General features: G+C 33.7%; 3 protein-coding genes across 4 annotated transcripts; all 3 read left to right on the top strand.

Annotated features, from left to right (window-relative positions):
- The first annotated feature begins 3,223 nt into the window (after nucleotides 1-3,223).
- LOC110709839 (cytochrome P450 83B1-like) lies at nucleotides 3,224-6,364 on the top strand. The gene is made up of 3 exons (XM_021888099.1): nucleotides 3,224-3,869; nucleotides 4,972-5,281; nucleotides 5,362-6,364. Exons 1-3 carry the CDS (start codon nucleotides 3,307-3,309, stop codon nucleotides 5,971-5,973), a joined length of 1,485 nt encoding a protein of 494 aa, XP_021743791.1. The 5' UTR covers nucleotides 3,224-3,306; the 3' UTR covers nucleotides 5,974-6,364.
- Nucleotides 6,365-8,241: 1,877 nt separating this feature from the next.
- On the top strand, nucleotides 8,242-11,590 carry LOC110709840 (cytochrome P450 83B1-like). 2 transcript variants are annotated; one of them, XM_021888101.1, is made up of 3 exons: nucleotides 8,242-8,962; nucleotides 9,062-9,114; nucleotides 11,033-11,590. In XM_021888101.1, the coding sequence occupies exons 1-3, from the start codon at nucleotides 8,397-8,399 to the stop codon at nucleotides 11,080-11,082; spliced, it is 669 nt and encodes a 222-aa protein (XP_021743793.1). In that variant the 5' UTR covers nucleotides 8,242-8,396; the 3' UTR covers nucleotides 11,083-11,590. The 2 variants fall into 2 exon arrangements, with proteins under 2 accessions (XP_021743793.1, XP_021743792.1); XM_021888100.1 differs by lacking the exon at nucleotides 9,062-9,114 and having other exon boundaries at nucleotides 8,248-8,962.
- Nucleotides 11,591-13,151: 1,561 nt separating this feature from the next.
- LOC110709841 (cytochrome P450 83B1-like) lies at nucleotides 13,152-15,121 on the top strand. The gene is made up of 3 exons (XM_021888102.1): nucleotides 13,152-13,792; nucleotides 13,958-14,276; nucleotides 14,358-15,121. Exons 1-3 carry the CDS (start codon nucleotides 13,227-13,229, stop codon nucleotides 14,970-14,972), a joined length of 1,500 nt encoding a protein of 499 aa, XP_021743794.1. The 5' UTR covers nucleotides 13,152-13,226; the 3' UTR covers nucleotides 14,973-15,121.
- The last annotated feature ends 1,034 nt before the right edge of the window (nucleotides 15,122-16,155 follow it).

Genomic DNA, 16,155 nt, shown 5'->3' on the forward strand with positions numbered 1-16,155 from the left:
CCGGCACCCTTGGGAGAGCTCCGGTCCGGCGAGGGTGATGGTGTAGGGGTTTTAGGCTTTTCGCCCGCTCCTTGACGGAGGCTTTTGCTCTTGCGGTTCTTAGCCATTGCTGCTAAGATAATTGCAAGATGATGTGGTCTGGGATTGGAATTTGGCTTAAAGATTTTTGAAAGTCTTCCCCACAGACGGCGCCAAATTGTTTCGGGTGAAAACAATGGGACCTTGCCGAAGGTCCGCTGAAACGGAGAAGACTGGATTCGGTCCAAGTTATGTTGGGCCGAAGGTTTCCTGCATAGTAAACACACGTAAACTAGCCTCGGGGGTGTTGCCGAGGAAGGCCCCTCCGATGCTAAAGTCAGTACAATGTGTAAGAAGAGGACACTATGCAAGAGAGTTTGTTGCTTGAGGCTTTAATGGAATATATCAGAATATATCAATGAATTTATGAACGAACATATGAATGAACATATCAATGAACTTATGAATATTGATGGCTTTTATACCTCATCATACATGGAGAGGTTGGGCCTTAGCCCAATTGGCTTGCTTTGTGGGCTGACCTTTGACTTTAGCACAATTGGAGAGTTGAACCTTGACCTTGGGCTTTTAATTGGATCATTTAATATCTAGGCCCAATTGGACTAAATTGGACCCAAACAGAAATAATCTAATTTCTAATAAAATCAAACTATTTTTTGTATTATTTTATTTTAAATCAATTGTGGTGATATCGGCTAGAGGAATGAATATGTATATTTTTTTGTATTTTTTTTGTTTTTTGAATTCAATTGTGGTGATCTCGGCTAGGAATATGTATCTCAATTCATAAAAAACCCTATGTGATGTGTCACTCAGGAACCAGATTTAAACCGGTAACACGAGGATTTTCAGTCCTCTGATCTAGCAGTTGAGCTATCTCGATATATCGTCCATTCATCTTTTTGGCGCACTATTTTCTAGTTTCATTTTACTCGATAACTCGGTTTACAAAGTTTTATATGCATACCACAATTCTTTGGTTTTTGCAAATTTTTTCGATAATTCAGTTGATTTAAATTTTAGTATGAATAATATGAATTGTGAATTACAAGCTGCTCAAAAATATTTATTTGTATGTCTATTATATACTAAGATTAATACTATTATAACGTAACTAATTTGATTAGTAGTAAAAATAAAATAGTATCTCTCCCCTCTCCTCTATTCTCTCTAAAAAAACCCTAGCCCCCATTCTTGATTTTTGAAGGGGCTTCTATCGGTTTTTATCGATAGAAAGCCCCAACCTTTTTTTCTTTACACTTTTTTTGGTTTATAATAATGATTTCTTCCTCGAAAGAAAGGGTTTTCGATCTTCCTCGAAAGACAAGGTTTTTTCGATCTCCTTCGAAAGACAAGGTTTTTCTCCTCTTTTTGAGGGGGAATTTCTTTAGCTTAAAATCCGATATAATAGATCTGATGGATTGCCGTGGAATTGTTTCGTTGGTGAAAATTATGCGGGGTCGCAAAGGTTTTCAATTTTTCGAATGCGGTCAGATAAATCCGATGGAAATCATCCTCTCTACAAGAAATCGTTAGATTGTCTCTCCAACAAGACTGTATTTTCCAGCGATATAAGTGGGAAATGTTTTACATTGCAAGATCCGCTTGATGATCGTAGTTTTTATGAAGGAAATTTTTATTTGATTCAAATTATGTATTTGTTAAATTCGATTATCGTTGTAGATGTCGTATGACTTTTTATTAATGGATTAATTGTATTATTCAAAAAAAAAATAAAAAAATTAATACTATTATTAGTTAAAACTTAAAACAAATAAAGCTCCATCTTATGGAAATGTTGCTACCTAATCTATAAAAACTTAAACCATTAATGCCAAGGTCATCCCTTCTTGAATTTGTTTGTCTTTTTTTTTTATTTTTTTTTTAAATGATTTTATTGTTAATTCAATTTAACTATTGAATGATTTTTCATTACATTCTCTATAACTTAATAAGTATAATCAATATATTTTATTATTATCCAGGTGTCATCTAACATCCCTTCTTTACTATTTTTTTAAATATGGTTTTATAGTTGATTCAATTTTTTTATAAAGGTAAGAAAATAATTATCAATAAGCAATTTAATTTAGGTAAAGAATGTTGTTTCTTTCATTTTTATTTTATTTTATTTTTTATAATTTGTTAATGAATATCTAATTGTATTGTGATGTTCAACTTTCCTCACTTAACTCTTTTTTTTTTCTCATAAGGAATTATATAATTATTGAATATTCAGTAATTTAACTTGATTTTACTTTAAATAATTTGCGTATCACACGGGCTAATAACACTGTCTTAATTTAACTATACCCTCTCACATATTCTCTTTTACGGTCCTCATCTTAATTTTACTATGTTGTATAATAAATTATTCACCCACTCACAATATTATATTACTCTCCTAAAACTCCGCACATCACCAAGTGATGCATTAAAAAAAAAAAAAAAACTAAGGGGGTATTTATCAATTCTACGGAGTAATAATAAAATAAACATATAAAGAGAAAGAAGTAAGAGACGTGTTCTTAAAATAAAAAAAAAAAAAAAAAAAAAAAGTAAGAGACGTGTTCTTCAAAAAAAAAAAGTAAAAGACGTGTATGTATATCTTTTTTTTAAAAAAAAAAAAAAAAAAGAAAACAATAAAAGACATGTGGTGTAGCCTATAAGCCTATATATAATTATGTGGTACAATAATACATACTCCATACATTACACAAGAGCAGACGAGCAGTAGTATCATGTTTTACTAGCCGTTTCAGAGTATGATAAACGTTTTACTAGCCGTTTCAGAGTATGATAAACAATTCATTAATTTTTATTTCAATTTTATGTATGTTGAAGTGTCTTAATTAATTATTATGAAATACAGAGAGTAGTTAAGCCATTAATTTATTATCATCTCTCCAAATATTAAATTTTATTATTATTATTATTACTGGTCGTCCCTTAGTGTCTTCCATGGGTTGCTTTAAAATTTGACAATCTTTAAGATATGGACATTTAGTAGAATAATTATATGATCATCAGCTAATTATTTATTCTCCTTGACAAGTAACACATCATCCTTTGTAGTTCGAAAATAAAAACTGATCCGAATCATTCACGTATCATGTCAACATGTTAGCTCCATTACCAAAAACAGAAAAAAAGAGAGGCAACATATTATATAAAAGTCAACGTATTACTTTCTATCTATAGTACTTGCATGATTTCATGATTATAAATGCCAAGAACCATAAACAAAAATTTGTGAAACCATAAAACATGATACTACTACTCCTCTTCCTAGCAACCTCTTCTCTTATTTTCTTTTTTCTAAAACACAAAAAAAGGGAACCATTTCACCCTCCGCCCGGACCTAAAGGGCTCCCTGTTATTGGAAACTTACACCAATTTGACCCTTCAAAACCTCACATCTACTTTGCTAAGCTAGCCAAGATCTATGGTCCGATCTTGTCTTTAAGATTTGGAACCGCACACACATTGGTGGTTCAATCTGCCAAGACGGCGAAAGAGGTCCTACAAACACAAGATCTAAACTTTTGTTATAGACCACCAACATTAGGAACTCGAAAATTAAGTTATAATGGGTTGGACATAACGTTTGCTCATAGCCTTGATTACTTTAGAGAAATTAAAAAGATTTGTGTTGTTCATCTCTTTAGCCTGAAAAAAGTGGAGTCTTTTGCTTCGGTTCGACACGAAGAAATTATGAGGATGATTAATAAGATATCTACCAAGTGTTCTGCTTCAGAAGTCGTTAACTTGAGCGAGTTGTTAATGACCTTTTCAAGCTCCAATATATGCAAAATTGCTTTTGGCAAGAGGTACTTCTCATGACCTTATGATTTGGAAATAATTGTCATAAAATATTACATTATAACTATTATTATATATGTCTACTACTAATAATGTATTTGATGATGTATAGCATGACTTCTATAAGTTTGTCTCATTATTATAAAATATTAGCAAGCTAAACGCCAGTTTGATAGATGGTAATAAATGTTGATAAGCTTAGGCATTGCTACTTAGCTAGCTAGCTTGCGTAGATGTGGTAGTAAGAGCGCGTTGATGCATGGAATTTTGCTAAGAAAGAAATACATGATTACTGACTGAGTATTTTAAAACTGGTACGGAAATATCAATTTTTTAGGGATCACCTTAAAGCGGCTTATAATCTGCTCTCTTAATTACTTTATCCCATATTAGATTACAAACATTTAACTTTCATGATTTTTCATACTCCCTCCATCCTTTAATTAGATGTCTACTTCTCTTTATTATGTGAGTAATAAATGCTAGAAATAGACATCTAATAAAGGGACGGAGGGAGTACTAATATTTTATCAATAATTTTTTTAATTTTGGATGAATAGAATAATACTCCTTATTCCATAATTAATATATTTTTCATTTTCATTTTAGGCGATCATATTTATGTACACTAATCTACACATGTTCCATAAATTCCCCAATACCATTAAATATACGGAGTAGGAAATTCATTAAATGATTATGCAAAAAATTGTTTATTAATTTTATCAGATCATTTTGTTGACATTTTTCTAGAAATTGTGCCTACATTAAATACTCCATATAAAAGACATGAGAATATGATTTTTTGCTTCTTTAATTCAAGAAGAATACGACAATGTTTGTTTTATCTCCTTTCAACATTGAATTGTGTACTTTCTAATAAATATACAAACACAAACAAGTCTAATAAATATACAAACACAAACAAGTCTAATAAATGTACTTTCTAATCTTTGCAAAAATCATGTAATATCCCAAATCAATTAATTCCCATGAAATTTCACTTGGGTTTTTTATTTACAGATCGAGGCTTTTAAATGACAAGAAGTAAAAAAATAAAATAAAATAAACAACATAACAAGTCTTTAACATTTTAATGATGTTTTACAGGTATAGTGATGATGAAGGTTACAATTGTCACAAGCTTCTAAGTGACGCTCAGACTATGTTAACCGCCTTCTTCTTTGCTGATTACTTCCCTTCCATAGCCTGGCTCGATAAGCTAACCGGACAATCCTCTAGGCTCGAGAAGGCATTCAAAGACTTAGATGCATTTTTCGAAGAAATCATAAACGATCATCTAGATCCAAATAGAGTTAAACCTGAGCAAGAGGATATCATTGATGTTCTACTTCAGATCAAAAAAGAGAAAACCTTTACGTATGATCTATCTATGGACAACATCAAAGCTGTACTTATGGTAACAAGTTGCTTATTACCTTACTTTACTAAGTAATGTTCATATATAAATTTTGTGGTACTAAATTTTATATTTCACAGGATATGTTTGTAGCGGGAACAGATACAAGTGCAGCCATGGTAGTTTGGGCGATGACAGAACTAATTAAGAACCCAACCGCGATGAAGAAAGTACAAAAAGAAATTCGAGACTCACCAGCACGACATAAGGGTTATGTATCAGTGGAAGATCTACCAGAACTCGAATATCTCAAAGCCGTTGTCAAAGAAACATTTAGGATCCAACCTGCAGCTCCGTTACTAGTACTCCGAGAGTCTCTCCAAAAATGCACCATAGAAGGGTACGATATTATACCTAAAACCCTAGTGTTTGTAAACGTATGGGCCATTGGAAGAGATCCCGAATACTGGAAGGACCCAGAAATATTTATGCCGGAGAGGTTTTTAGGAAGTTCAATTGATTACAAAGGGAATGATTTCATGCTCATTCCATTTGGTGCTGGTAGAAGAATGTGTCCTGGAATACTTCTTGGTGTTGCAAACTTTGAGCTTGCACTAGCCAATTTGTTATACTCTTTTGACTGGGGGTTGCCTGATGATATGAAAAGTGAAGATATTGACACTGATACACTGCCTGGTATTACTATGCATAAGAAAAATCCACTTTGCCTTGTGGCAAAAACATATTCATAGTTGCACCCCAAAAAATAATATGAAGCTTGGTAATTTCAATTTATGATGGGTTTTTTGAGTGTTGAAAGAATTGGATGATTATATGTATAATAAATGACCTTACGTCCTTACTAATCAATAAAATTTATTATGTTGGATTTGGTTCCGACTTCCGAGTGATACAATTATAAATGTAGATGAGAAGATTTTTAAGAAATAAAAATTAATCTTTAATTACTATTGTAAACTAGCTTAATAGTAAACTAATACTATAAAGAGAGTGAAATATAAGATATGTGGCCTTTGGCCTCTCATATCGCACATGTGATGTACTAATGTTATTGGTTTTTGCTCGGTCGTCGGTCGTTATTGTTGAACAAAATTTCAATTACACTCTCTATAAGCTGAAATAATTCAATAAAATACAGCTAAACAATGATTATTACACTATATATATTTACTTTTATATAATTATTATGTGGGATTAGGAGTGTCAATTCGGGTAAATAGTTCGGGTTTGGGTTGAGTTTATCAGTTTCGAATTATAACGGATCGGTTTATAATGGATTGAAATGATTAGCGGTTCAGTTTGGGTTGGTTTTGAAAATCATCGTCAGTTCAATTTGATTTTTTTTTTTCGTGTCGGGTCCTAATCGAGTCAGATTGAAGTTGGTTCGCGGTCATAATCAATTTGGGTTAAATCGGATTGGTTTAAAAACAAGTTTAAAATGGATTTCGATTCAAAACAATTCAGGTTCTAATCGGGTCGGGTTGTAATCGGTAAGGATCATAATCAGTTTGGGTTAAATCGGGTCGGTTTGAAAATGAGTTTCGGTTCAAATAGATCGATCGGATGAAATCGGGGGTTCGGTCATTATCGGTTCAGGTCATAGTCGGTTTGTATTGAACTTGGTCAGTTTGAAAATGGGTTTACCCAATTTGAAGCGAATTTCAGTCCAAATCATATTGGGTTAAAATCGAGTCAGATCATTATCGAGTCGAGTTAGTCAGATGGGTAGGAACGGGTCATGTTATAATCAAGTTAAGTCATAAATAAGTTGGGTTTATCGAGTAGTGGGTTGAAAAGGATTAGATCATAAACATATTGGGCTACGGGTTGTAAACGACTCAGTCATAACGGGTTACCAATCGTAAACAGTTTGGTCTCAATGGGTTACGGGTCGTAAACAGTTCGGTCTCAACGGGTTACGGGTTGGAAATGGTTTAGTCATAACGGGTTACGAGTTATAAATGATTCGGTCCCAACGAGTTACGGGTTGGACCGGTTCAGGTTTATCGGATTTGCCGGGTTTAAATGGTTTTCGGTTTTAAATGGGTCGGGTTACTATCGAGTTTAGATGTAATCGGTTCGGGTTGTTTTCAGTTTTGGGTTGTAACAGTTTTGCTTGATAACGGGTCGGGTTAGTAACGATTCGTACAAATTCGATTCACTTCAATTTCGGGTTAGAAAGAATTAGATCAGATCGATTTACAAAAACGGGTTTTAACGATTTAGTTCCATTTTAGATCGATTCAAAACAGTCGGATTTAAAGATTTGCATCATAAACTTACACCTCTATGTGCGACATACATCTCTATTATTAAAAAATATTAAACGGCTAATCATGTATGTTTATAAATTAAATTAACAAATAGAACCCATCTTTGTCCTCTTATGATTATTTTTAAATTTGTTGACTAAAAATCAAAGCGTTAAAAATCTAAATGTATATGAATAAATAACGATAACAATAATGAAAAGTCATATGCTACATGGTGCTATGTCATGGCATGCATAGGCGTTTTCAATTTGAGTGTCCGGATTGGTTTTGGTGAGGTCAGATAGAATCGGGTCAAATTTTAAAATTGAGTCATATTAAAATATTTTGTCCAGGCGAGCCAAAATCTGAATCAAATATTTTTTGGGTCGGATCGGGTCGGGTGTGGTGTTATGCCACCTATGATTGATTATGTCTAAAATACTCTATCTATCCCATAATACATGACACAGTCAAACATTGCACACATGCCATTGCACTAGTTTGACCTTTTATAAAATTAAATATTAATGAAAATTTATTTTAAAAATTATATTATGAAACTCTATATTAAAACCTATCTAAAAACATATTTTACGATAAAATATATTTTTATTATATCAGTACAAAATTATGGGCAAACCTAATGCAAATTAGTGAAAAAAAGTCTAACATCTCATATATTATGAGACGGAAGGAGTATTACCTCTAATATAATATATTATCTTTTTAAGTTATTTTAATTAATAAGTTTCCTTCAAAAAAAATAAAAATTAATAAGTTAAAACACAATGTTAGAAGAAGACTTTTCTTAATTTGGCGTACCTTTACTTTTCTGCTACTACAGAGTACTTTACATAATACATCCTAAGCCAAAACCAAGGTAATCATTTTATTCCAATAGCATGATACTACTCCTCATCTTCCTTGCAACAATCTCTCTTATCTTTCTTCTTCAAAAACGAAGGAAGAATGAATCATTTAATCCTCCTCCTGGACCTAAAGGGCTTCCTATTATCGGAAACTTACACCAGTTCGACCCTTCAAAACCTCACATCTACTTTGCTAAGCTAGCAAAGATTTACGGTCCTATCTTGACTACACGATTTGGAACTACACCAGCTGTGGTGGTTCAATCAGCCAAGACAGCGAAAGAGGTTCTTCATACACAGGATCTTAACTTTTGTTACCGCCCATCAATGATTGCAACACAAAGACTAAGTTATAAAGGGTTAGACTTAGCTTTTGCCCAAAGTTATGGATACTTCAGAGAAATAAAGAAAATATGTGTTGTACATCTTCTTAGTTCTAAAAGAGTGGAGTCTTTTACTCCGATTCGACAAGAGGAAGTCTTGAGGATGGTAAACAAGATTTCTACTCAAATTTCTTCTGGTTTAGAAACTGTTAACTTGAGCGAGTTGTTAATGAGTTTTGCAAGCTCCAATATTTGCAGAATTGCCTTTGGCAAGAGGTATGTATTACTGCTTGTAATATTTTTTTTTGAAAACCGGCTGAGCTTTGCATTAAAGTAAGTCTATTTCCGCAATTCAAGTCTTGTGATACTTTTCAGAAACGGATCAAAACATACGTGCTTCATAGAGTCAAACAAACTTGACCTAGCGAGTAAGTGGGCTACAGTATTTCCTCCATGTTTAACATAACTACAAATTGAGTACGGTTTGTAATTTAATTGTGACCTTTTGATTTAAATTTAATTACCTTTACCCCTATCTTTATTTAATTATCCATTTGATCTGTAACCAGGTTAAAATTTCTCTCTCCCTCTTTTTTTTTTTTTTTTTTTTTTTTTTTTTTCCCTAAATTTCTTTCCTCACACCATAGCCAGTTATCCACCAATCCAACACCATAGCACCACCCCAAAAACCCACTTGCCCCGTGAACTACAACCCTTCCATGGCCACCCCTTACCACATCTTGCCACCACCACCACCCCTGTCGCCTGAGCCACTCCAACCACGAAAACCCCCTTCACAAAAACCCCTGCACCACCCCTTGCCGCCCCAAAAATTCCACCCAACTCAAAAAACCCCAATATCTAAGGTGAAACCCCATCCCCAAAAACATTTGATTTCACCTTTGATTGACATATCCCCTCAATTTCGCAACTTGAAACAATTTCTCTCCTCTGAAAACTAGGGTTTTCAGTTCATCATCGTCGTCTGGTTTTCAGATCATCATCGTCGTCAACATTGATGCTATTTGTCGTCGACTTTGAGTGGCCTGTTTGGCTGCTACTTGGTGTGAAGGCGCTGCTGCTATTGTTGGTGGGGTGGCTAGAGTTGGTGTTGTTGGTTGGGTTGTTGGCGGTGGGGTTTTTTTTGGAAGGTTGATCTGGCGGAAGGGGTTGTGCAGAAAAGAGGGTGGCCATTCAGCCCTTGGTGGCGCAGGGGTGGGATTAGGGTGGTTGGCCGGTCATTTAGGCTTTATAGGGGGCGGGGCTGGGGTTATGTTTCTTTCTTCTTTTTTTTTTTTTATTTTTTTTTATTTTTCAATTTTTTAAAAAATGAAATAGACCTATGAAATTGCGCCACATTTGCATATAACTTATAAAAACTGGTTACTAATAAATAATGGATCTTAGATGAAGATAGGGGGTAAAAGTTGAATTTTTATGGGATTATCAAAAAGTTGTATTTTTTTAGGGAAGACTGGTGAAATGTTAAATGTTTAATTTCCATTATATTTTCTAAAACAAAAGAACACACTTCATAGAAGATACAACTAAAGATTATACTCCCTCCGCCCGGGACTATCTGCACCAAAGGATACTTTCACGGACTCTGAGGCAAAACTTTTCGGGGAGTTTTAATTGAGTTTTGGTGGGTTTAATTAAGGTTGAAAATGGAGGGAAAAGGAGTGGTTCCACTTAATTTTGTTTTGAGTGGATTTTAGTTAATGGGTAATCAGTGGTAGAGGGGTCCACTAACCAAAAAAGTGGGTAATAGTGGGTAATTAATAGTTAAATATTACTAAAAAAGAAAAGAAAAAAATTTGTTACAGATAATAGAGAGCATCCATTTTAAGTAAATGTTACAGATAATTACGGACGGAGAGAGTACTTGTAATAGATATACAAAAAAACATAAGTAATATTTAAAATAGTAGACTGTCTAGACTCTAGACTTATTTTAAGACATGCATTATAAACTAAATTTTAGACAAATAAAGTTTAGATCAGGGTAATTAAAGTGAATTAAATATATATATATATATATATATATATATATATATATATATATATATATATAATATATATATAATATATATATATATATATATATATATATATATATATATATATATTATATATATATATATATATATACTTGGTTAGTTGCTTAGTTGCTCAAGTATTAAGCTTAGAAATGCTTTTATCTGATTCAATATCCCTAGGAGCTTAGATTAAAATTTGGCTACGCAAAATAATACGTGGAGCACACACAAAAAAATTGCAAAGCATGAACACAAAAAGGAAAAAGTTGAACTAAGTACCTTATTGTTTGATTCAAATGTATCACAGGTATGATGAAGATGAAGGGTCAAACAGGAGCAGATTTCACAACCTTCTGAACGATGCTCAGGCCATGTTCACGGCCTTCTTCTTTACGGATTATTTCCCTTCCATCGGGTGGCTCGATAAGCTAACAGGACAATCGTCGAGGCTTGAGAAGACGTTCACAGAGTTGGATGTGTTTTATGATGAAATCATTAACGACCATCTTGACCCAAATCGACCTGTATCTGAGACAGAGGACATCATAATAATTATTTATGCAGAGTTTTGAGCATTTTATGTGACAATAAGAAACGATATATCCTACTCCGAAAGCTTTGCCATAAAGCATATAACATAGCAGTACATATCCAAAATACTGATACAGTAATAAGTGAGTTGTTGGTGTAGAATTCAGAACTCCCAACTCCGAGCCAAAAATGTAGCTTTTCAAAAATAAACGTGAGCCAAAAATGTAGTTATACAAAAATAAAGACTTATACACAGAAAATGAACAAGGCCTGAATTTCATTTTCAGAAAATATTACTGTATCAAGTGCTTAGATGAGCTGTCTTATTTACTAAGTGAAATGGCTGATGTAGAGGCAACATTATAAGAGTATACTGTTGACTAATCAACTCCATGCTAGAAAAAAGAGGTCCCGGCCTCGAGTTTAAAGATAAGACTAACTTTGTACGAAAGACTTGATATCTAAATATGACTTGAGAGTTGATGACTCAATAATTCGTATTTCCTCCTCCACTTTTATACGGTTATATTTGTTTTTTTACATGGGTGTTAAAAAAAAGGCCTTGTGGTTATGACGTTATGTAAAATGAGAATATTTATTTTGAGAGTGTTTTGGCGTGTGTCAGCCTTCATTCGTCCGAGTTTATTTTTTATATTTTATAAATTTGAAATCTCAAATATAAATATCTTATCAATCTATTATTTTTACATCACAATATTTTACATCAATCTATTATAAGATTCATATATCATACTACATATATTTTAATTGATTACATAATAAAAAATAAAAAAATCTTAGTCAACACATATATGTAGAAACGTTTACAAAAAGTTAAATATCTTATTTATTATTATTATTATTATTATTATTATTATATTTTATTTTTTTCACATTTTTATATTTGGAATAAGCTAAATTTATTATTCAAAACATAATTTGGTAAATTTTTTTAACATAAAAATCAATTAACAATCTGAGGCATCATTAGGACACAAAACTAGTACTCCATCCGTCCCAATATATAGTTCCTGTTTGTGTTTTTTCACGATATTTAAGAAATGGGAGGAGAAAGTGGATGAAGTACATTAAAAGTGGAAAAAAAAAATAGACAAAAGTTAGATAAAAGTACAAGACAAGTGGATATTTTAATTTTAAGGGGAAAAAAGTGAAAGTACAATTATAGACAAAAGTTAGAGAGAGAAATGGAAAAAAGTACAAGACAAAATGGATAATTTAAGGATAAATTAGGAATTTCAATGAATAAAGTTAAAAAAATGAGGGTATAATAGTCTTTACATACTATCCAAAAATAGAAACAGGAACAACATTTTGGATCTCCAAAATAAGAAAACAGGAACTATATATAATATGGGACGGAGGGAGTAGTACTAAAAGTCATACTTCCTCTGTTTTTTAATTATTGCACCACTTGTCTTTAAAGGAAATTTCACAAATATTGCACCATATTTATTTTAGGAAACAAAATATATGTGTTTACACTGTAAATACCCAATATACCCTTGCTTTTAACACTTGATTATTTAGTTTATGTTTACATCACATGGATAATTTTGTACTTTTACCCTTCTATCTCTTCTTTTTTCCACTACCAAAAAAAATATGCCCAACTTTATATGATGCAATAATAAAAGAACGGAGGAAGTATACTACATGGCGGCGCTATGCCATGCCTATGCTGGTTAATCATCAACTCTCCAATTTGCATATATATACTTCTTTCTAATCAATATGATTACGTTTCTTACTTTGATTCTTTAAAGAAGTTAAAATACAAAATTAGAAGAAGACTATTCTAAAATTTGTGTACCTTTACTTTTAAAGAAAACAAAGATAAACAATTATGATGTACATCTAATATAAATATATAATCCTATTACTCATCTACTAGTATATATAGAGTACATATAGTCATATACAAAGCACACCATAAAACAAAACCATTTAGCATGATACTATTACTCATCTTCCTTGCAACAATCTCTCTTATCTTTCTTCTTCAAAAACGAAGGAAGAATGAACCATTTAATCCTCCTCCTGGACCTAAAAGGCTTCCTATTATCGGAAACTTACACCAGTTTGACCCTTCAAAACCTCACATCTACTTTGCTAAGTTAGCAAAGATTTACGGTCCAATCTTGGCTACACGATTCGGAAGTGCACAAGCTGTGGTGGTTCAATCAGCCAAGACGGCGAAAGAGGTCCTTCATACACAGGATCTTAACTTTTGTTACCGGCCATCAATGATCGCAACAGAAAGACTAAGTTATAAAGGGTTAGACTTAGCTTTTGCCCAAAGTTATGGATACTTTAGAGAAATAAAGAAAATATGTGCTGTACATCTTCTTAGTTCTAAAAGAGTGGAGTCTTTTACTCCGATTCGACAAGAGGAAGTCTTGAGGATGGTAAACAAGATTTCTACTCAAATTTCTTCTGGTTTAGAAACAGTTAACTTGAGTGAGTTGCTAATGAGTTTTGCATGCTCCAATATATGCAGAATTGCTTTTGGCAAGAGGTATGTATTACTGTAATACTAATATTAACAACCTCTTGATTTGAATTTGTCAAAATCTATTAGAATTTAAATCATATTCTCATCAAATTAAGTAGCCCTGCTTGCTTCATTGTGTCATATAAGTAATAATGTTGAACAAAGTAACTTATATCAAATTTATCTCAGGTACGATGAAAATGAAGGGTCCAACAGGAGCAGATTTCAAGACCTTCTAAAGGATGTTCAGGCCATGTTCGCAACCTTCTTCTTTACAGATTATTTTCCTTTCATCGGCTGGCTTGATAAGCTAACCGGACAATCATCGAGGCTTGAGAAGACGTTCAAAGGTTTGGATGTGTTTTATGATGAAATCATTAGTGACCATCTTGACCCAAATCGACCTGAATCTGAGGCAGAGGACTTAATTGATGTTTTATTACACCTTAGAAAAGAGCGTGCTTTTACCTTTGATCTGACTTTAGACCACATCAAAGGAGTTCTTATGGTAATTATGTTCTTGTCTTACAATATTTTTTTGTTGTTGTACAATTTGTAAACTGACTGTTTCTGAAGATGTGTTACACAGAATATGTTCGTAGGAGGCTCAGATACAAACTCAGCAATGGTAGTTTGGGCGATGACAGAACTAATTAAGAGCCCAACTGCGATGAAGAAAGTACAAAAAGAAATTCGGAATTCAGCAAAAAACAAGGATTATATTTCAGCAGATGATCTGCCAAAGCTCGAGTATTTTAAAGCTGTGGTCAAAGAAACATTAAGGCTCCGTCCTCCAGTTCCAATGCTAATAGTCAGGAAAACACTAAAAAAATGCACTATAGAAGGGTACGACATACTACCAAAAACCCTCGTGTTTGTTAATGTATGGACTATCGGAAGAGATCCTGAATATTGGAAGAACCCAGAGATATTTATGCCGGAGAGGTTTATGGGAAGTTCAATTGATTATAAAGGGCAAAATTTCGAGTTTATTCCTTTTGGTGCTGGGAGAAAAATGTGCCCTGGAATGCTTCTTGCTGTTGCAAACTTTGAGCTAGCACTAGCCAACTTATTATTCTCTTTTGACTGGGAATTGCCAGCGGGTATGAAAATTCAAGATATTGACACTGATACACTTCCTGGTTTAACTATGAATAAGAAAAATCCACTTTGCCTTGTGGCAAGGAAATATACTAGTAACTAATTTTTCTATCTTAATGATTTACGTTTGTCTTTTGAGATTTAGAGAATGAATAAGAATGTGGGGTACGTGTGCCTTATCAATAATTTCATTTATACATATGTTCGTGTGTCATAACTTATTAATAATATTCCGAGTTTGATGTCTGATTAGTTTGGGTTTGTGGAGTCTTAGATTATGAGTTACGCATGATACGATGATCATGAATCAATGTTTAATGATTTCTATTCTCTTCCTCTTCTCTCCTTTATACTCCGAATTTTTTAGCTCAACACAATTTACTTGGTGAGTTAATAATACCCTTTACAATTTTTGTTATGCTAAAATCAAGTCCAAAATAGAGATTTAGGTAAATAATCCGCCTCACATTTGGTTAGAGAGTATGCCGGGTGACAAAACTTTTTGGTGCAGCAGCCCACACCGTGTAGCAGGGGTTACCCAAGTTATTTTGTTAAGGGTTACCCGAGTTATTCAGCCAGGGGTTACTCGAGTTACTCGGTCAGGGATTACTTGAGGGGTTCGGATAGGAATTACTCGAGGGGTTCACTCGGCCAAGGTTGAGGGGTTACTCGAGTTACTCGGTCAGGGGTCAAGGGTTTACTTGGTCATGGGTTACTCGAGTTACTCGGTCATGGGTTACTCGAGTTTCTCGGTCAGGGGTACTCGAGTTACTTGGTTAGGAGTTATTTAAGGAAATTGGTCAGTGGTTACTCGAGTAATTCGGTCACATGTTATTTAAGGAGTTCAGTCAGGGGTTACTCGGTCGGGGGTTACTTGAGGGTTCAGTTAGGGGTTACTTGAGGGGTTACTCAGTCAGGGGTTAGTTGAGGGGTTAGTCGGTCAAGGTTTGAGGGGTTATTCGGTCAGGGGTTACTCGAGGGGTTCGGTCATGGATAACTCGAGGGGTTACTCGGTCAGAGTTACTTGAGGGGTTTTTTGGTCAGGGGTTACTCGAGGGGTTCGGTCATGGATTACTCGAGGGGTTACTCGGTTAGAGTTACTTGAGGAGTTACTCAGTCAAGAGTAACTCAGGTAACCCCTGACCGAGTAACTCAGGTAACCCCTGATCGAGAAACTCGAGTAACCCCGGCAACTCGAGTAACCCCTGCCGCACGATATAACATGCTGCATACAAAAAATTATATATTGAATTATGTGAATGTTAGCTATTTTAGTTAGGAAAATG

This window comes from Chenopodium quinoa, unplaced genomic scaffold (genome assembly GCF_001683475.1).
Source record: "Chenopodium quinoa cultivar QQ74 unplaced genomic scaffold, ASM168347v1, whole genome shotgun sequence".
Taxonomy (NCBI): Eukaryota; Viridiplantae; Streptophyta; class Magnoliopsida; order Caryophyllales; family Amaranthaceae; genus Chenopodium; species Chenopodium quinoa.

What these genes read in the sequence shown, in the direction of transcription:
- LOC110709839 (XM_021888099.1), top strand. Translation starts at nt 3,307, where the DNA reads ATGATACTACTACTCCTCTTCCTAGCAACCTCTTCTCTTATTTTCTTT. An exon ending in AAAATTGCTTTTGGCAAGAG is followed by an intron (nt 3,870 to 4,971) that starts GTACTTCTCATG and finishes GATGTTTTACAG; the next exon opens with GTATAGTGATGATGAAGGTT. An exon ending in ACATCAAAGCTGTACTTATG is followed by an intron (nt 5,282 to 5,361) that starts GTAACAAGTTGC and finishes TATATTTCACAG; the next exon opens with GATATGTTTGTAGCGGGAAC.
- LOC110709840 (XM_021888100.1), top strand. Translation starts at nt 8,397, where the DNA reads ATGATACTACTCCTCATCTTCCTTGCAACAATCTCTCTTATCTTTCTT. An exon ending in AGAATTGCCTTTGGCAAGAG is followed by an intron (nt 8,963 to 11,032) that starts GTATGTATTACT and finishes AATGTATCACAG; the next exon opens with GTATGATGAAGATGAAGGGT.
- LOC110709841 (XM_021888102.1), top strand. Translation starts at nt 13,227, where the DNA reads ATGATACTATTACTCATCTTCCTTGCAACAATCTCTCTTATCTTTCTT. An exon ending in AGAATTGCTTTTGGCAAGAG is followed by an intron (nt 13,793 to 13,957) that starts GTATGTATTACT and finishes AATTTATCTCAG; the next exon opens with GTACGATGAAAATGAAGGGT. An exon ending in ACATCAAAGGAGTTCTTATG is followed by an intron (nt 14,277 to 14,357) that starts GTAATTATGTTC and finishes TGTGTTACACAG; the next exon opens with AATATGTTCGTAGGAGGCTC.